A 22,314-nucleotide genomic window follows, 5' to 3' on the forward strand; every position below is an offset into this window, starting at 1 on the left:
AAGCACTTAGCAAAAAGAGTCCCCCTGGGGAAAAATAATGGTGGGGAGATGAGAAGTGAATGAAGTGGACTAAAAAGGGAGAGAAAAATGGTGAGAGAAGAGAGTAGGAAGAAAAGGAAGGAAGAGAGGGAAGGGTACAGAAGTAGTCATACTATCAGCAGCTTGCCCATCAGCTCCAGGGCACTGATAAATGGTCAAGGCCCTGGTCCCATCTATTTAACATGGATGGCGAGCTCCTCAAAATGTAATTTATGCAGCTCTGGAAACCAACACTCCTGGGAAAACTACTTTTCTATCTTTTGTTGTCTATCTGTATATGAAACTATGAAACTACCAAGCCTCAATAAACTTCCAATCACTGTTACTGGTCCAGGACACATTAATAAATAAATTCTTCACTTTGTTAGCCCTCTCTCTCCTAGGACTACAAGTACCAAAAAGAGTCACTTTGGGCTGCTGTTCAGTGATAATATTATTGACAGATGAAAGTGAGAGAGGTCAGTTACAGATGTGCAGACAAGTAGACATTCTAAAAAGCCAGGGTCCATAAGCATGCTTAGTACATTTGAAGGGCACCAGGAAAGCTGCCTGTTTTAAATGTGTTTACCTCTACCCCACTGGCTAACCAGAGCTCTTGAAATGTTATCAATTAGAAAAATCTAACCTTTAGGTTAGGCTTTTATATTTCTAGAATTCTCCATATTAAAATGCAAATAGCCAAGGAAAAGTAATAGACTAGGTCTTTGATACCTCAGATTGTTTGCCATTATAACACTAAACAGACAACAGAGCCCTACAAGAATAGGAGAGATAAGCGCTGGTGAATAAGGGGAAGAAGAGAAAGTATGGTTTACAAAGCACTATCTACAGGGAACTTTTGAGTGAATTCCCTTAGGAAGAGCACAGAGAGAGGGGCATAAAAGACGTAGGTCCTGGGAAAATGGAAGAGGAAACAGAGTTTGAGAAAACTGAAAATGGGAATTTCAAAACCAAATAAACCACTTCATAATTTGGTTTCAGGCTGGCTGGAATGGTCAACTCCCAAAGGGCATAATCCCAGAGCAGCAGCAGAGCATGATGCAATCATGAATACCAGGTCTAATCTTTGGTTACCAGAAAGTCTGGAAACAGCAGAAAAACAATCTCTAAGACCAGTAATTGCCAGTGGAATATATCAAATACAGTACAGCAGATTTTTAAACCTTTCTGTCCCTCCACCCACATTCTTCACTCCACCCCAAACCAGGTGGAAAACAAATGTGGGAGGGGAGGGGAGGTACGCAGAGAGAAAAGTAGATTTGTGTAGTCTGCAAAAGTTCCCCAAATGATCCAAATGATTATGACATGCATCCTTACTCTACAGTGACAAGTTCCTTCCTTTGCCTAAGTCTAATTAGACTCCAGTCCCATGAAAATGATAAGCAGATCCAACACACTATCTTTTCAGTCCAGAGTAGTTCTTAAAATTCTTGTATCTGAACTGATACATGATTTTGATTGCCACCTAGTGGAAGAGACAGAATTAACCACAAGCTAAACAGGATAAGCAATCTAAAAGTATTAAATATTGTTTTCTATACTCTGACAGCTGAAGATAGTTTCTGAAAGTGTGGTTATTTGTAAGAAGATTTTAGGTAGCAAAAGGATGAACGCTATTTTCACTACTTAGTATTTATTGCAATATATATGAGAAAAAAGTGTAAATAATACTTCAAATCCATTATTTCACAAAAATGTGAAGTAAAGGTTAAACTAACCCTAATTTTTAAAAGTTAATAAATTTTAAAAACATATATTAAATTACAATAATATACAGGTGGTAATGGGATATTACCAAAGTTACAGGGTGACTCTAAAATGGCTGAGGTTTGGGAAATAGTTGTCTAAGCTGGCTCTTCTAATCAAAGACACCTTTCCCTCAATGTGTCTGAGTTTTATTTGTGTATATAAAGTGAAATAACCCACATTTTAGTAGAAATAACAATGTTTTAAGGTAATCCTATTGTTTTCTCATCAAATACTTGCTAAAATTTATTTCGCAAACAAATTAGCATTCAATACTGCTAAATCCCTGTAAATATTTGCCTTGCTTAAACATGCTTACCTAGATAGTAATCCCATGACTGTAAATAGTTGATTCCCTCTTATTTTGACAAGTTTCATTACAGAAAATACATTTCCATTTAATCTACACAGTTAAACAAATTTTCAGAGAACTGTTTGAGCTCCTGCCAATTGATTGCAATGGAATGCACTTTACTGACCTATGTTCTATTGTCACAGTGGTCAATTATTTATCATAGAATTTAGAGGGTTCAGGAAAACCCTGAGCATTTGATCAGCATTCATTAGTTCTTGTATTCACTGATGTTGGAATAAACAAGTGAAAATTACAAGATTCATTTCATTATCTTCTCTGATGCCCACTTTAAATGACAGTGATAAATTTCTCATGTGATAAATTTCACATCGCCACCTCTAGCTGAAAAATAGACTAAAAAATTAAGTATCTGGAAAATGGAAACAGGATTATCAAGACTAGCTTAAAGCAACACTCCTTTATCTCCTGAACCAGAAACTACTTCGAACTCTTAACAAAATTAGGATGTTGCTGGCAACAAATAGGTGGGGTTGTTGACTATATGGTTATTTACCTAACAGTATCTGCCACACCTCTCAATTCAAGCACTCAGTTTCCTTCTGAGGAGGCAATCACTCTTACAGTTTATTTATTCCCTCAGAGTCATTTATACATATTTATATTTTATATATAACTTGTTGATTTTTTTTAATCAAAATGGTGGTACACTATACACACTGCTCTGCACTTCAGTTTTTTCAGTTAACAAAATTAGCTGAGACTTGCTCCATTTTGATTAAGCATTGTATATTATTTTTTACCGTGTTACTTTTACTGTTCTATCCCCAGCACTTTCCATATTACCTTGCACAAAGCAGATGATCAATATATATTTGTTAAATGGATTATATGAATGCATCTTACTTCACAAAACTTGCCCCAACCACCCGTGACAGAGATGTTTAGTCAAAGAAGTCAACAATAAACGAAGAAATATTCATATTTATTCCCTCCCACATACAAATATACAGATCCCATAAGAAACTGGATATTTTATAATCAAATCTATGTATGTTTAGTTATAATTAGTTCTATCTTAAAAACCTTAATTATGAAGTATTTTATTTTAAACACTTACCTTTTGGATCTTAGATCTGATGAATCAAACTGGATATTCATAGGTCCAGGGTTTATTTCATGATTTACCTCAGGGATGAGAAGATGCCTAGAATCACCATCCATATTTGCCATTTTTCTCAGACTCTAAGCACTGAAGTCAGTCCTATAATAAATCAGAAAAGAGAAATAATTTAAAGATTACTTTAAAAATTATTTTTCTATTAATAGGTAATACATTTGCATGCATAAGAAATTGAAAAAATATAAGAATTTGCTGAAGATATCTTAATGAGATATATGCCTAAAATATCTTTTTCCCATTTTTTAAACTTGAAGTACATAGTTGATTTACAATGTTATATTAGTTTCTGGTATATAGCATAGTGATTCAGTTATACAAATATATACATATTCTTTTTCACAGGTTACTACAAGCCATTGAATATAGTTGGCTGTTCTATACAGTAGGACTTTGTTGTTTATCTTTTCTGTACATAGTACATAACATAGTAATTTGTATCTGCCAATCCCAAACTCCCAATTTATCCCTCCCTCCCACCTTTCCCCTCTGGTAACCATAAGTTTGTTTTCTATGTGAGTCTCTTTCTGTTTTGTAAATAAGTTCATTTATATTACTTTTTTAGATTCCACATATAAGTGATATCATATGATATTTGTCTTTCCCTGACTGACTTCCCTCAGTATAATAATCTCTCAGTCTATCCATGTTGCTGCAAAATGACATCATTTTGTTCCCTTTTTATGGCTGAGTAGTATTCCACTGTACATATATACACCATAACTTCTTTAACCATTCATCTGTCAATGGACATATAGGTTGCTTCCATGTCTTGGCTATCGTAAATGGTGTTATGAACACTGGGGTGATGCATCTTCTTAAATTAGAGTTTCTCAGATATATGCCCAGGAGTAGGATTGCTGGGACAAATGGTAAGTCTATTTTTTGGTTTTTTAAGGACCCTCCATACTATTCTTCATTATGGCTACATCAATTTGCATTACCACCAACAGTGTAGGAGAGTTCCTTTTTCTAAATACCCTCTCCAACATTCATTATTTGTAGGCTTTTTGATGATGGGAGACATTCCGACTGCTGGGAAATGATACTTCATTATAGTTTTGATTTTATGCCTAAAATATTTATATTATGACAAACTTGCTAAGTTGAAATGGAGTTACTACTTATTTTTCAGCTGAATAAAAAAGAAATAGAGCAGTTCATTTCCAATAATATAAACAGATTAGGCTATTTGGATCCACTTATCTGCAGAAAACAATTAAAAATACTGGATAAAATATAAAAAATATCTTTTTGAAAAGTATCTTTAAAAAATATATTTTTATGAAAAATACCTTTTTGAAAACAGTAAGGAAAATCAGGCCATTTGTAGGTGAAGTTGAGGAGCCTACAAAGTAAATAGCTCAAGGAAGTTGCTTCTGCTCTAAGGGTATTTGCTGTGCTAGGAGCAACTGGGCTGAGATTTTCAAGGCCTTGTGAAGTATTAGGGAAATAGAAGACAACCCAGGACTCACCCAAAATAAGGAATGATTGTAGGAAGAAATCATCCCCTCTCCCTGCTTCCCATAACACAGCTGGGAGTACAAAGAGCTTTACCATAAGATTAGGAGTTCACAGGTAAAAGTGCCTCATCCCTCACAAGGGAACGACAAACAAGTTTTCTTGACACTGACCACAGCCTCTGTATGTGTGTGTGTATGTAGGAGGAAATATTATATACCACAAACTGCACCTCATGTGGATGCAAGGTGGTCAAAGAACACTTAAAGTTGTAAATGTAATTTCAGGTTAACTTGCTTGGTAGAGCTTCCAGGAAAGTGACAGAAGCAAATATAAATCTTATCAATGAGGACACAGAAAAGTTTCATCCTAAGCCTCAAAAAAAGACTTGCTAACAATCTTTCAAGAATAAGGAACAGTACACAAAAATAACCTAGCATATAAAGAAATAAAGTACTATCAGAACTAAAAGAAACAGTAGAAATAGATCCCCAAAGGCTTCAACTATAGGCATTATCAGAATGAAATCACAAAACAATAATGCTTCCTATGTTTAAATAAAGGAAAAGGTGGACATTTTTAAAAAATAACTTAGCACGTTTGAAAAGGACCAGAGGGAATGTTTACACCAAAATAAATAAAACAAAATACAATAACCAAAATGGAAAACTCAATGGATGTGTTTAAAGTTGAAGAGAGGACGTTAGCAACATGGTGGAGTGAAAAGCTACCTTTATCTCTCCCCTTCAATCTACAACCTGTAAAACATCCTCAACACAACAAAGGTGCCCCTGCCCAGTACATTAGGATGCTGGAGAATTCCACACATCTGTACATCTAAGAGTGGGTGGACTGGAATACATAGAGGGGGCAGTGAAGGAGGGGGAACCAAGGCAACAGCAAAGGTGGTGCCTGTAATCCTAGCCCTCTGGCTGCAGCAGCTGAGACCACAGTGCCAGAGAACCTAGTAGCAACAGGGGAGGTAGGGCACATGACTTCTACTGCAGCAGTCTCTGTGGCCACAGAGGCAGAACCGGAGAAACTTACAATACAGCAGAAGAACCAGCAAAATACCAGCTCCTCCCAGATCTCTGCTCCCTCCCCTTGAAGAACAAGGGACACTGGATGCAAAGGAAGAGCCCATCTCAGTAAACCAGGTGGTGATGCCAGTGACAGTGGTAGAAACAAGGCACCAACAACCAAGGCACCTGGAGGCACAAGAAGCAATAATGAGGGCCCAGGACAACTTCTCTAACAGAGGCGATGGAGGGTGGAAAGTTTAGACTCTCAAATATAAGCAGTGGCAGCTCAGATAAGAGAAACTAAAAGCCTGTGCTATAGTGCCACCTAGTGGAAAACAAAAGGCCTCAAAATTTTAATCTGTTGAACATGTTAGAATCAAACAAAAAGATGGTTGTCACTTCAAATGGGCCTGCAGAGGAATAACTCATCAAGCACCATGAAAAGCCACAGTAACACTGCACTACAAAAAGAAAATGACAAGTCTCCAGAAACCAAACTTAAAGTCTAGGAATATTGTTAACCAATTGATAGAGAATTCAAAATAGCTCACATGAAGAAACTTGACAAGCTGCAAGAAAAACTCAGAAAGGCAGTTTCAAGGAGCTAAGGAATAAAATTAACGAACAGAAGGAATATTTTAACAAAGAGAATGAAACCCTACAAAAAGAACAAAACAAATTCTAGAGTTGAAGAACTCAAAAAATGAGATGAATAATAAATTAGAAAGCACCAGAAATAGAGCAGATCAAACAGAAGAATTAGCAAGCTCAAAGCTAGAAATCTCAAAATAATACAAGTAGAAGAGGAAAGAGACAAAAGATATTTTAAAAATGAGGAAATCCTACAAGAGCTATCTGATTCTTTCAGGAAGGGCAACATTAGGGTAATGGGTATCCTAGGAGAGAGAAAGAAGGGAACAGAAAGTTTATTTAAAGAAACAATAGCTGCAAAATTCCCAAGCTTGGTCCATAAAGCTGAGAACATCTAATTACCTCAATGCAAAAATAACTTCTCCAAGACACATTACATTAAAATGCCATGGTAACCACAAAATATAAATCAAGAGCAGACACATGACACATAAAACATGATGAAACTGAGAAGAACATCATAGAATACCACCAAAACAGAATGGCAGACAGAAACACAAGGAAAAAAGAAACAATAGAGATATAGAACAACCAGAAAACAAAAGATAAATGGCAGTACTAAGTCCTCATCTATCAATAATAACCTAAATATAAACTGACTGAATTCACCAATCAAAAGACTCAATGTGGCTGGATGGGACAATTTGTCAAGAAGACATTACAGTTATTAATACATATGTACCTAACATAGGAGCATCAAAATATGTAAAGCAATGATTAACTGACCTAAAGGGAGAAATTGAGAGCAACACAATGACAATAAGGACTTTAACACTACACTTACAACAGGGGATAGATCATTCAGACAGAAAGTCAAGAGGGAAACAGTGGCTTCAAATGAAACATTAGACCAGATGGATTTGATAGATTTGTAAAGAACATTCCATCCAAATGCTGCAGAATATACATTCTTCTCAAGTGCACATGGAACTTTCTCAATGATAGAACTTACGGTGGGACACAAAATAAGTCTCAATAAATCTAAGATTGAAATTATGTCAATCATGTTTTCCAGTCATCATGGTATGAAACTAGAAATCAACTATATAAAGAAAGATGAAAAAATACAAATTTGTGGAGACTGAACAACATGCTACTGAACAACTACTGGGTCAAAGAGGAAATCAAAGGAGAAATCAAAAATCTGAAGACAAATGAAAATGAAAATATATTATACCAAAATCTTTGGGATGCAGCAAATGTGGTACTAAGAGGGAAGTTTATAGCAATATAGAGCTATCTCAAGAAATAAGAAAAATCCAACTAAACAATCTAACTTTACACCTAAAGGAACTAGAAAAAAAGGAACAAACAAAACCCAAAGTCAGTAGAAGGAAATAATAAAGATCAGAGCAGAAATAAGTGAAATAGACTAAAAAAAAAAGCAATAGAAAAGATTAGTGAAGCTAAGAGCTGGTTCTTTGAAAACATGAAATAGACAAACTTTTAGTTAGACTTGGTGAGAAAAAAAGGTTCTGAAAAATAAAATTACAAATGAAAGAGGAGAAATAACAACACACACCATAAAAATAAAAACAATTATAAGAGAATATTATGAAAAGCCATACACCAACAAATTGGTCAACCTAGAAGGGATCAATTCTTAGAAGAAGCACACAATATTCCAAGACTGAATCATGAAGAAATAGAAAATTTGGAAAAACCAGTCACTAGTACAGAGATTGAAACAGTGTCAAAAAGCTTCCAAAAAAAAGAAAAAAAGTCCAGGACCAGATGGCTTTACAGGTGAATTCTATCAAACATTCAAAGATTTAATACCTATCCTTCTCAAATTCTTTCAAAATACTGAAGACAAGGAAATGCTTCCTAACTCATTTTACAGGGCCAATATCACTCTGATACCAAAACTAGACGAAGACAACATAAAAAAAAAAAAAAAAATTACAAGCCAGAATCTCTGATGACCATGGATGCAAAAGGCCTCAACAAAATATTAGCAAACCAAACACAATAATACATGAAAAGGAACATACACCATGATCAGGTGGGATTTATTCCAAGGATGCAAGGATGGTTTAATACTGGCAAATCAATCAATGTGATATACCACATTAACAAAATGAAGGATAAAATCCATATGGTCATCTCAACAAATGCAGAAAAAGCATTTGATAGATTCAATACCCATTTATGATAAAAACCCTCAATAAAGTGGGTACAGAAGGAATGTACCTCAATATAATAAAGGCTACATATGACAAACCCAGCAGCTAACATCATACTCAGCGGTGAAAAACTGAAAGCTATCCTGTAAAATCAAGAGCAAGACAAGGATGCCCACTCTCACCATTCTTATTCAACATAGTATTGGAAGTTCTATCCAGAGCAATTAGCAAGAAAAAGAAATAAAAAGAATCCGAACTGGAAAGGAAGAAGTAAAACTGTAATGGTTTGCAGATGATGTGATTTTATATAGAGAAAATCCTAAAGACACCACCAAAAACTATTAGAACTCATCAATGCATTCAGTAAAGTCACAAGATAAAAAATTAATACACAGAAATCTGCTGTCTTTCCATACACTAACTACCGGAAAGAGAAATTAAGCAAACAATTCCATTTATAATTGCTACAGAAAGAATAAAATATCTAGCAATAAATTTAACCAAGGAGTTGAAAGACCTGAACACTGAAAACTATAAGACATCACTTAAAAAATTAAAGAAGACACAAATAAATGGAAAGATATCCTGTGATCATAGATTGGAAGAATTAACATTATTAAAATGTTCATAATACCTAAAGCAATCTGCAAATTCAATGCAATCCCTATCAAAATCCCAAGGACACTTCTCACAAAAATATAATAAAACAATAACAACAAAAATCTAAAATTCATATGGAAGCACAAAGGACTCCAACAGCCAAAGAAATCCTAAGAAAAAAGAACAAAGGTGGAGGTATCACACTCTCTGATTTCAAACTATATTACAAAGTCATAGTAATCAAAAACAGCATGGTGTTGGTAGAAAAATGCATAGATCAATGGAACAGAATTGAAAGCCCAGAAATAAACCCACATTTATATATACGGACAATATGCGACAAAGGAGCAAAGAACATACAGTGAAGAAAGACAGTTTCTTCAATAAATGGTGTTGGAAAACTGGACAACCACTAGAAACAAACAAACAAATTAATAAATAAAACAAACTAGGTTACTATTTCACACCATACACAAAAATCAAGTCAAAATGGATTAGACTGAATGTAAGACCTGAAAGCATAAAACTCCTAGAAGAAAACATAGGCAGTACACTTTTTGACAACAGGCTTAGCAGATATGTCCCTGCAGGTAAGGGAAACAAATGGGACTACATCAAACTAAAAAGCTTCTGTACAACAAAGAAAACCATCAACAAGTTGAAAAGACAACATACCAAATGAAAGAAGATATTTGCATATCATATGTCTGATAAGGGGTTAATATGCAAAATATATAAAGAACTCTTATAACTCAACAATAACAACAAAACAACACAATTAAAAGTGGGCTGAGGAGCTGAACATTGTAAAAAGAATACATATAGGTGGCCAAAAGACACATAAAAAGATGTTCAAAATCACTAATTATTAGGGAAATTCAAGTCAAACCCAAAATGAGATATCACTGTATGTCCATTAGAATGGTTATTATCAAAAAGGCAAGAAATAATAAGCATTGGTGAGGCTGTGGATATAAGTAAACTCTCATACACTGTTGGTGGTAATATAAATTGGTGCAGCCACTATGGAAAACAGTAAGAGTCCTCAAAAAGTTAAGAATGGAAGTACCATATGATCCAGCTATCCCACTACTTGGCATTTATCCAAAGAAAACAAAAACACAAATTAAAAAAGATATAAGCACCCCAATGTTCATAGCAGCATTATTTACAAAAGCCAAGATACAGAAACAACCTAACTGCACATCAATAGATGAATGGTTAAAGAAGATGTGGCATATACATACAATGGAACACTACTCAGCCATAAAAAAGATGAAATATTGCCATCTGTGACAATCTGCAGATTCAAGAAGTTTAATGAATTCAAGCAGAATTAATAAACAATATATCACAGAATTGGGGAAAAGAAGAACTAAAATTCCAAAGCAAAGGGGAAAAAAAGTCAACTGAAGTTCTGTGGATTAGAAATCTAAAGTTTTTGTATCGTCCAGATCAACTTTATACTTTGCAACATTGCAAATCAACTTAATTTTCAACTTAATTTCTACTTAATTGTCAATAAAAAATGAAAAAAAAAAACCCTGTACACCAGAAACTAACAAATTATAAATCAACTATATGTCAATAAAATTTTTTTTAAAACATTAAACTTTGATATGATGTATATTATAATTTTATAGGTAACTACCTTAACAGTTAACAGAAAACAGTGTATAACTTAAAATCTAGGAGATGAAGAAAAGAAAATGTTAAAAAATAATTTACCCAAAACAAGGCAAGTAAGGAGAAAAAAAAAGGTAGGACAAATAGAAAGCATAAAATAGATAAGATCCTCCCACTCTTTCTTAAACTCATGCTAATCAGGCTATCTTCCTAATCACTACACAAATACTGCTCTTATTAGACCACCAAAGACCTCCACATTGGTAAACTCAGTTACTCGATCTTTAACTTACCTGCCCTTTCAGAAATATTTGTGACCACACTCCTTCTTAATAAACTAAATTCAATAGGGCTCCAGGTTTTCTCAGTATCTCTCTGGTCCATCCTCCTTCTCTGTTGCATTTATTTACTGTTTGCTCCTTGTTTCCAGATGTCTTAAACTTGTAGCATCTCAAGGGTCAGTCTTGGTACTCTTCTCTACACCCAATGGCTAGGTAACGATCTCGTGGTTTTAATATCATTATTTGTGATATACAATACAGTAGCCACTAGTGAATACTTAAATTAAATTTTAAAAAATTCAGTACCCGAGTCACTCTAGCCACATGTGACTATTGGCCACTGTATTGTAAAGTATAGATGTAAAACATTTCCATCATTGTAGAAAATTCTACTGATCTAGATAATAACAAATTCCACATTGTATTTCTAGCCAAAACTCCTCTCTTGAATTTCAGACTTGCATATCCAACTGCCTACTTAATGCCTTTTAAAAAATTGATATACAACTGACATATAACATATTAGTTTTAGATGTACAACATGATTTGATATATGTATATATCGTACTTAACGTCTTTACTTGGATTTAATAGACAGCTCAAACCTGTCTAAACTTTTGATTTTTTCTAAAAAAAACTATGCCATGCATTGTTTTCCTTATTTCAACTAACAGTATTGCCATCTTTCTTGTTGCTCTGGCTGAAATCTTTGGAATCACCCACGACTTCTTTTTCTCAGTCTATGTTCAACCTATTAGGAAATCTTGCTGGCTTTCCTTCAGATATCCTTCAGATACATCTAGAATCTGACCACTATCATTTCTTACCAAGATTTCTACAAGAGTTTGCTAGTGGAGCTCTCTGCTTGTACCCTTACCGTCTACTCTCTACACAAGCAGGTAGAGTTATAGAGGGGTATAGTTAGGAATTTGGTCTCACCAATTGGTTGTTGTAACTGAGGGAAGTGCTATTATAATGCACTCAGTGAGTAGAGACTAGGGATGCTGCTAAACATTCTACAATGCACGAGACAGCTTCCTACAACAAAGAATTATCCAGACCAAAATGTCAATAGTTCTGAGGTTTAGAAATCTGCTCTAGGTATAGGAAGCTGTGTTAGGGAAGGATAGGACGGGACCCAATGTAGTAATGGCAGTGTTCTATTTCTTCAACTTGATTGTGGTTATATGGCCATTTGCTTTATAATTATTCAATATACACATGTTGTATGCACTTTTCTGCATAGATGTTATATTTCACAATTTTTTTAAAAAGGGAACTCCATAAAATGAAGTAAATAGATTTTAACACTTAAAGCCAAGTGCTTTATCTTTTATCCTTAACTGTAAGTTACATATTATTGTCCTCATTTTATAGTTAAGGATACAAAGCACAAAGATGTTAAGTAACTGATTACAAAGTTAGTAAAATGCAAAACTGAAATTCAAAACTAAGCAGTTAAAGTCCAGAGCCTGTATTCTTTGCCGCTATGCTGTGCTGTCTTTCCTATTCTTTGCCCTATCTTCCTCTCTTTTATCTTTCACCTTTTCTTCTGCTTCTTGTTACAGTCCAGACTACTTTATAAGTATTGTATTATTGCTGTATTTGTTTAATGGAGTCTTATGTCCACTGTTCTTATTTTCTAAGCGCATCATTAATGGCAGAGTAGGAAGAAAATGAGGTTTCTGAAGAGAAATCCTGAATCTGCCACTTACTACCTGTGTAATTTAAGACTAACCATCTAACCTCCATAAGATTATTTTCCCGCTTGCAAAATGGAAACAATAACATCCTCTTCACTGGGGTGTTTGAGAATTAGACAATATGATGCATATTATACTTAGTACTTTGTAACGCAAAAAGGAATGTTCAAATGTACTACCATTCCTTTCAAAAACCAAATGAAAATACTTATATTTTTAACATATGCAGTCTCATGAGGTTTTTCCTATTTTTTTAAAGAAAAAATTTTTAGTAACAAAGAGCTAGGCAAATATTGTCAACATGCCACTGTCATGTGACAGAGATGTTGGTAACATGTTCTATTCCCCAAATACATGTGTTTCCTTTTCTGTTTCTTTCCTTTCCATTTCCCTCTTCTGCTCTTCTGTTTGACATTTAAGCCAAAGCTTTCATTAACTTAGTTCTACTGAAGATGAATAAATAATGTTAAAAAAAATAAAAGTATTACCTTATGATAGTAAGTTAAAAAAAAAAGCCAAACCAAAATACATTTGACCCCTGAATAACATGGGGGTGGGAGGTGTTAAGAGTGCCTTACTGTGTGCACGGTTGAAAATCAATGTCTAATTTTACAATTGGCCCTTGTATCTGCAGTTCATGGATTCAACCAGGCGCAGATGATGTAGTACCGTAATACATTCATTGAAAAAATCCACATATAAGTAGACCTGTGCATTCAAACCTATGTTGTTCAAAGTCAATTGTACTACCATTTTCAGTCAAGAAGGGCCTTATTAAGAGTATGAACATAAAAATAATTATCCATTTTAAGATGAGACAACTAAAATACTGAATAATAGTAAACTTCCAAGAATATATTTATTCTACAAGTTCTCAATGAGCTGAGATACTGAGAAAAATAGGAAAAAAAAATCTTAAAAACTCATGGTCTCTATCTTCAACAAACTTAAAAAATATAATTTATGAAGCCCAGAAGTCAGGTAACTTGTCCTAAATCACTTAAATAATAAAACCTAGTAGGATGCTAATAACCAATTCTGATTTTCAGTTTATCATTTCACTTTTAGCTCTAATCTACACCAACTGCTGGTTCTAGCTCCCAAATTAGCTCTGTAATAGATTAGTGCAAGATTTATTATTTTAAGGTAAAAAGTGTAGTTGATCTTTTGAAACATAGATTCATATAATGTATTGTATATATTCAAACATAGAACATCAGAAGTGGTCTTGAATATTAAGTGTACACTGTTCATTAAGATGAAGGAACTGAGATTGAGTAATTTCATCATTGTGGTTGATATGAAAAAACAGAAGCCTGAGCTTTCAGTTCCTTTCTTTATGTAATAAAATTGATTATTATTTCAGTTGACTTCTTTGGTCTTACATTCTAAAACTAAAGGCAGGATTTTTCAAGATTACTTTGACCCACTAATTTATAAAACTAGAATTGATAATCCTATTAAATGTCCTTAGTTTAAGACTGTCAATTTGACTAAATAACTTGAAAAAAGTATCCCTTGTATGTAATGAGTAAAAACATTCTATATAAAATATCAGTGAGAAACACATTTTAAATTAAAGTGGACATCTAAGATCAGTTAAAAGACAAGATGCCCACTCCTGCCACTTTTATTCAAAATAGTATTAAAAGTCCTACCTTCATCAATCAGACAAGAAAAAGAAACAAAAGGAACTGAAATTGAAAAGGAAGAAGTAAAACTGTCATTGTTTGCAGATGACATGACACTATACATAGAAAATCCTAAAAATACCACCAAAAACTATTAGAGCTCATCAATGAATTTGGTAAAGTTGCAGGATACAAAATTAATACACAGAAACCTGTCCCATTTCTAGACAATAACAACAAACTATCAGAAAAAGAAATTAAGGAAACAGTATCATTTACTAATGCAGCAAAAAAGAACAAAGTATCTAGGAATAAATCCACCTAAGGAGGTAAAAGACCCATACTTGGAAAACTGTAAGACACTGATGAAAGAAACTGAAGATGACACAAACAGATAGAAAGATATACTGTTCATTAATTGGAAGAATTAATATTATTAAAAATCACCATACTACCCAAAGTAATATACAGATTCAATGCAATCCCTAACAAAATACCAAAGGCATTTTTCACAGAACTAGAACAAATAATTTTAGAATTTGTATGAAAATACAAAAGACCTTGAAAAGCCAAAACAATCTTGAGAAAGAAGAACAGAGCTGGAGAAATCATGTTCCCTGACTTCAGACTATACTAGAAAGCTACTGTAATCAAAAACAGTATGGTACTGGCACAAAAACAGACACATAGATCAATGAAACAGAACAGAAAACCCAGAAATAAACCCACACACTTACGGTCAATTAATCTACAACAAAGGAGGTAAGAATATACAATGGAGAAAACATAGTCTTTTCAATAAGTGGTGCTGGAAAAACTGGACAGCTACATGTAGAGAATGAAATTAGAACACTGTCTCACACCATGTACAAAAACAAACTCAAAATGGATTAAAGATCTAAATGTAAGACCAGAAACTATAAAACTCCTTGAATAAAACATAGGCAGAACTCTCTTTGACATGTATTGTAGCAACATTTTTTTTGGATCTGTCTCCTAAAGCAAAGGAAATAAAAACAAAAATAAACAAATGGGACCTAATTAAACTTAAAAGCTTTTGTATAGCAAAGGAAACCATCGACAAAATGAAAAGACAATCTACTGAATGGGAAGAAATATTTGCTAATGATATGACCAATAAGGGATTAATGTCCAAAATATATAAACAGCTCATACAACTCAACAACAACAACAACAACAACAACAACAACAAACAAAACAAACAACCTGATTTAAAAATGAGCAGAAGACCTGAACAGACATTTTTCCAAAGAAGACATACGTATGGCCAAGAAGCACATGAAAACATGTTCAACACTGTTAATCAGGGAAATACAAATTAAAACCACAATGAGATATCACCTCACACTTGTCAGAATGGCTATCAACAAAAAGGCCACAAATAATAATGTTGGCAAGGATATGGAAAAAAGGGAACCTTTGAACACTGTTGGTGGGAATGTAAACTGGAGCAACGACTATGGAAACCAATACAGAGGTTTCTCAAAAATACTAAAAATAGACCTGTCATATCACCTAACAATTCCACTCCTTTGTATAGATCTGAAAAAAACAAAAAGATACAGGCAACCCAGCATTCACGTTAGCATTATTTGCAAGATATGGAAGCTTCCAAGAGTCCATCAATAGATGAGTGGATAAAGATATGGTATATATTTATAATGGAATGTTACTCAGCCTTAAAAAAGAATGAAATTTTGCCATCTGCAACAACATGGATCGACTTGGAGGGTATTAAGCTAAGCGAAGTAAGTCAGACAGAGAAAGGCAAATACTATAAGATACCATTTATAAGTGAAATCTAAAAACTGAAACCAACTAGTGAATACAACAAAAAAGAAACAGACTCACAGATATAGAGAACAAACTAGTGGAGAGAACAAACTTCCCAATGGAGAGGGAATTGGGGAGGGGCAAGATATGGGCAGGGGATTAAGGGATACAAACCATTATGTATGAAATAAATAAGCAACAAGTGTACAATACAGCAAATATAGCCAATAATTTATAACAACTATAAATGGAGTATAACTTTTAAAAATTGTGAATCACTATGTTGTATATCTGTAACTTATATAATATTGCATATCAACTATATCTCAATTTTTTTAAAAAGTAAAGAAAAATTAATAAGGTGAATACAGCATAGGAATTAAAAGCTTGGAAAAGAAATAAACATATTATAGAGAAGTTATTAGCTTTATAGAGTTTTTAAAACATTCTCTCAATTAAAAAAATAAAATACCTTAGAAATTGAAAATATGACTGTCAGAAAGCTAGTATTCTTTCATCAAGAAGAGTAACATACAGAATTTGGGGGAAATTTATTCAAGAAAATCTAAAGCACATAATATAAATCTATAAGTTAGTATGTGTAAGCATTTAAAACCATTCCAAGCTTTACATAGGAATGTGCTATTTTTTGTGTGTGTGAACTTAATAAAATTAATAAAATGTGCTTAATGAAACTTATATTGTGGAAGGAAAACGTTATCAACAGAAATGCTACAGAAAAAATTTTTAATAGCTTTTTATTTTTTATTTATTTTTAATTTTTATTTTTCGGGAGGTGGTAATTAGGTTTATTTATTTATTTTTTTGTTCAATTTAACAAAAGTACTGGGGACTGAACCTAGGACCACATGCATGCTAAGCATACATTCTACCACTGAGCTATACCCTCTCCTCTAGAGAAAATTTTTAATATCAGTAAGTAGGCAGAACCTTATTGCTTCTAAATCTCCAAAAACTGATGAAAACACCTTCAGAATGTATCCTTTTTTTGAATTACACGCAATGGTTAATTTGGGATATGGCCTATTCTGGCTCTATTAAGTAGAATGTGGTGGTTGATAGCTCATGTGTAAGACTGCTTGGATTTGAAGCATGGATTTAATGTGTGACTTTGGGCAACTTAATTTTTATTTTATTCTTATTTTTATTGAACTGCAGTTGATTTACAATTCTGTGTTAGTTTCAGGCGTACAGCAGTGTTTTGGTTATACTTTGGGAAACTTAAGTTCCCTAAGATTCACGAGTTTTAGGGATAATAAAAGTACTAGTTTTACAGGGTTTAAGATTTAAATGAGATAATGCACATAAAAATGTACCTGGCCCACAGTGAGCGCTCAAAAAACACATAGCTAAAATTTTTACTATGAATTTGGCTCTTAGAAGTAACGAGCAAAAATATATCTTAGTTTAATTTAGTGGCCTGAATAAAATCAGCTGATATACCTACATGTCTTTAGCATAAAGTGAGTAAACTTGGTGAGGTAAAAAAGATAAAGAAGTTGAGCATCATAGAATTACTGAACTGTCACAAAAAGAAAAGACTGAAAGGGAAATAATTCATTTCTGAAGAAGAAAATGGGGTGTCACTTTGGAGAAAAACTCAGAGAAAAAGGTAAGTCAATAGAAAGGTAGTGGCTGATGCAACTAACATTTATTAAACACCTACTTCTGGCCTAATGTTTCACATGTTGTTTAATTTCAATTAATCCTTTAGAGTTTGGGAAATAGGTATTACCTTCAAATTATAAAAAAAAAAAGAAATTGAAGCCCAGAAGTAACTTGTCCTAAACTACTTAGCTGATAAAGCCACAGTTGGGAATGAAACCAGGTCACTTTGATTCCAAATGCTGTTTCCACTATACTGTGATGTCTGCCTTAAAGAAGGAGGCAGGCTATTGGGAAGACAGAAGAAGCATCAGAAAAATCAGGTCTTGTTGAGATTTATAAGCAAAAAAGCAATAATACCTAGAGTGCCAAATGGCCTTAAACTCTTTAAAACAAACCTAGGACTAGAAAGAGTGAAAATGTGCACCCAAGCATCTGGATTACAAATTTAACACATGTTCTTCTTGAAGCAAAGTAGCTTACATAAATTTGTTTCTCTTGATGAAACTGCTTTGTCTCAAGGCTAGATATTTCTTTAGCCAGCAATAATCCTTCCAGAGGCGTGAAACAGAGGAAAGGTCAACAGCCAAGTCAGAGTAGGAAAAAATATCTGTTTAAACAAAGGCATCAATATATGGCTACACTTCCTGACTTACTTTCCTGACTGACTTTGTTAACCAATACCCTCCACTATAAAGTTCCTAAACTAAACTGAGAATATGGCTAAGTTTAGAAACTCAGGATTCTTTTAACTCCTAGAGATTAACTGTCACTCAATATTGAATGTTAGGAAACCAGTGTGGATGAAAATTACTGCCGGCCGTATCAGTAAACAAAGGCTATGGCCATCAATTCATCAGCCGCTACCACAGTCAACAGTGGCAGCCAACAGTGAGCGACGGGAACTCAGGATGCAGACAAGGAGGCAGCCTGGCCTCTGCTGCCACCCCCAAAAGTGCACCCTGAGGGAACTCAAGATGGGAAAGAACAGGATTGGCCCTAGAAAGCTATGTGCATATCAAAGGAATGATTTCAGTAAGCCCAGGGTTTTGTACCCTCCCATACTTAGAAAAGTGCTAAATTCCTTAACTTGAGATGTCTGGCTTTCTTTAATCAACAGTAATCTTTCGAGTTCGGAGTTCCGACCACCTGGTCTTTGTGACAAAACTCCCATATATCCTGGCTCCTCACCTGCCTCTTTGGAGCAGTCTCTTAGAGTGATCTGAGAGGCCTCCCAGGCTTGAGCCTTCAGAAAGTCAGCCGAATAAAACATAACCCTCTAGTTTTAGGTTGTGCATATTTTTTTCAGTAGACACCAGAAAAGAGGAAAATCTAGAAAGGCCCTCGGAATTTGGTCAGCCTTAACAAAAAGTGATAATCAATGTTGGGGAAAATATGAGGAACATTCACTTATTGATATAAAGTTTCCACTTTAATCACATACCTGTATTTGTTCCAAACAAACATGAAATTCTGTGGCATTGTCAAATTAGCTATTTATTCCAAACAAGCAGAAAATTGATAGTTCAATGATTTAAAATAAATTGTAAATGAGTCCAAAGTTTCTACTGCCTTTCAATCAAAGATTTAATATTCAAGTAAATATGAATAAATGTAAGGAAATTGGTAATTTTTCAGTTACCTCAATTAGTCAACTAGCCTGAACTTCAAATTCTTCAAGAATGCTGTTTCAAAGGAAATTTAATACCTCTTTGAAAGTCTTGATGAGAACTATAAGATATCCTGAAGTTTGATGAAGTAGGTTGAGAGGTGAATTGGAATTCCATCTAATATTATAAAAGTGATAACACAAAAGAGCGCTATCAATGACTAAAATGTTAAATATTCCTATGGCATTAATTTGCCATAGACATGACACTAACTTAGGGAGCTAAATAAACAAGATGATATAAACAGATATATTCACTTCCAACATCTCATTCAATCCTCCGACCTTTAAAACAAAGTCCCAAATGCAAGACGTCAAAAGATAAGTCATTTAATAATGCATCCCTAAATCATTTACTTGAAGATTGGTTTTAGTATGGGGTCTCAATATGAAAACAGCTTATTGACTTGCTTGCTGGTACCTATGCTGAAGCACTCATCGCCATAAAAAGAAAACAGAGAATAACCAAAGGAAGCTTGTATAATGTTATGTTTAAAAGGTATTAACTGTGAATATCAATATATCTCAAAGAATGTCAGCCCTTTTCACACTAGGTTCAGAAACTTTCTTTGCAAAAGCAAATCTATAGTATCTATGCCAAGATGCCAGCATCAATCTGCAATAGGAGGCACTACCTTTTGGCCAAAGAAATGTATTATGGACCCACCATACAAGTTTTTTATGAGTAAAAATTACTATTACTTAATACTTCTGCATATGGTAGCACTTTAGATACTATATTTACATTCAGTTTACTAGGCCAGGGATTGACTTTTTTTTTCTGTAAAGGACCTGATAGTAAATATTTTAGGCTTTGCTAGCCACATGGTCTCTGCAACTACTCCACTCTGCCTTGCAGCACAAAAGACAATAAATAAATGAGTGAGCATGGCTGTGTTCCAATAAAACTATATAAAAAGTAAATACATTTGGCAGCAGGTCAAATTTGGACATAGTTTACCCACCTCTGTAGTATGCCAATGCTATACATATAAAAGCAAATGGAACCATATTGTTAAACGGTAGTCTGGTGAAAGCAGTTATGTTATGTACATGTATGTTCTTCTGTGTAAGTCTGCATCTGCTATGAAGTCCAGTAACACATCTAAACCTCTTCCTTACGAGGTGCTTAATGGTCAGCCAAGAGGAGCTGTAATGCCCAAATTCTCATGTGACAGTTGGAACATGCTTCCAATTTGATCAATAAATCTTCAAAAGGTGCTAAATTTGACAGTGCTGGAGGATAATGTGATCTAATGAAGAAATTACTAGTCAAAACAATGCAATGGCACCAAAGAACCTCTCCTCCGAAACTAGGAACACTCTCAAGTGCTCTCTCAAGTGAAGTTTAGACAGTAGAAAGAAAATACTGACAGAGAACTGAAACTTAGGTGTATTATAAAATTCAGGCCTGGAAGAAATGTTTAACCTCTTAATGATTTTTCTTTTTAACTTTTATGCCCGTATCTCCTTTTTTAAAAAATATTATAAATTATAATTTTAATTTGTAGTTCACATTGGTATTCTCATCCTCCTATGCTGTTTACCCTTTATTGTAAATATTTAGGGTATTATAAAAATCACAATAAACAGCATACTATTTTTATGTATGTAACTGAGAATATGCAGCACTTAAGATTGAGAGAAGAAACCTAAGGCTAACTGTTCTCAGAGCTCTAAGTAGGCAAACACTGGGAAAGAAAAGGTGAAGTTTATTTTCTTCAAGGCAAAGAAACTATAGGTGACATCTTAGTTTGTGATCAACCTTTCGTCTTAATATGAAGTTCGTAGTTGTTCGTGAGGCAAGGAGATCTTTGCTCAAGTTAAGACAAGGGTTTCCCTGACCTGTAGAAAAGTTTATCCTGCGTATGACAGCAGTAAAAAGATAAAAAGGAGGGGGAACCGGTTAGTTTGCTAATCTACTGATCTCATCAATGAAGTAACGTGTTGCTTGAGAAACATGAAAAAAGTTTTAGTCAAGCTGGCCATTAACTGGTTGTCTGGTGGTGAACGAGCCAGTTTCTTCAATTCAGTAGACCTCAGTTTTCTCATTTGTAAAGTGAGAGAATTCGCTTGACTTGCTGCTGTCAAAGGCCCTTTCCAGCTTTATTATTCTAAGATAGGAAGATGTCAAGCAATCTACTATCGGGACACTGGCTTTCACAATTGAAAGGGGAAGAGCGTGGCGAGGACTCGTCTCGGCCCTCACTCCATCTGTGGTCCAAGCTTAAGGCACCATGGGGGTCCCTCCCCATCTCCCCTCTCTAGGTCTTTCCTACTCTGGACAGAGAAGAGCGCTCCCATTCCCGCAATTCCCCCAATTCTCCTCCTCCGTCCTTCTCTCATTCCAGTGTTCACCTACGGCAAACCTGCCTTTTCCCTAAGGCTCCAGCAGACATCGACCCCACAGCCCCTCGAGCTTACTGAGCCCCGGAAGGAGACCCTGACTTGCTAGCACGCTCGCCGTGTGAGGAGCGCGCGCCGCCTCTCCAGAGGGGTCTCCGCGGGCCCCGGCTTTGGCCTCACCGCTCCCGCAATAAGCTGCTATTCCGACGCATTTCACCGAAGAACTTCCGTTCTTCCCGCTCCGCCGCTTCCCCTCTGTTCCCTAGGCTCCCCGCACCTCCCCACTCCCGAGAGGTGAATTTGCAAACCCCGGAACGTGCTCTACCTGAGCAGGCCAAGCCCTCACTCTCAGAGAACTCGGCGGGAAGGCGAACACCCCTTCCCCAATCTTCTCAACTTGCTGCAGCGAGGCTCCTCGTCTCCTGAACAGGAAAAGGGAACGGCCTAGGTCGCGGGGGCCGGCGGGGGATGGAGTTCCGAGAGCGCTAAGCCGGCCTCCG

General features: G+C 35.0%; 1 protein-coding gene across 5 annotated transcripts in view; it reads right to left on the minus strand.

The window, feature by feature from the left end:
* The window catches only part of SLC38A9 (solute carrier family 38 member 9), an 82,846-nt gene extending 60,532 nt beyond the window's left edge, over positions 1–22,314 (minus strand). The window contains exons 1-2 of one of the 5 annotated variants that reach the window (XR_004316848.1): positions 22,140–22,314; positions 3,219–3,362 (exon numbers count right to left, since the gene is read on the minus strand). Coding sequence is in view for 2 of the 5 variants with exons in the window: in XM_006187357.3 (XP_006187419.1) it covers positions 3,219–3,331 (113 nt within the window). In the remaining 3 variants the exon portion in view is untranslated. Of the gene's footprint in view, positions 1–3,218; positions 3,363–22,139 lie in introns of those variants that run through there. The other 4 variants (XM_006187357.3, XM_032472338.1, XM_014561472.2 and 1 more) reach the window with 4 other exon arrangements.

Source organism: Camelus ferus, chromosome 3 (genome assembly GCF_009834535.1).
Source record: "Camelus ferus isolate YT-003-E chromosome 3, BCGSAC_Cfer_1.0, whole genome shotgun sequence".
NCBI lineage: Eukaryota > Metazoa > Chordata > Mammalia > Artiodactyla > Camelidae > Camelus > Camelus ferus.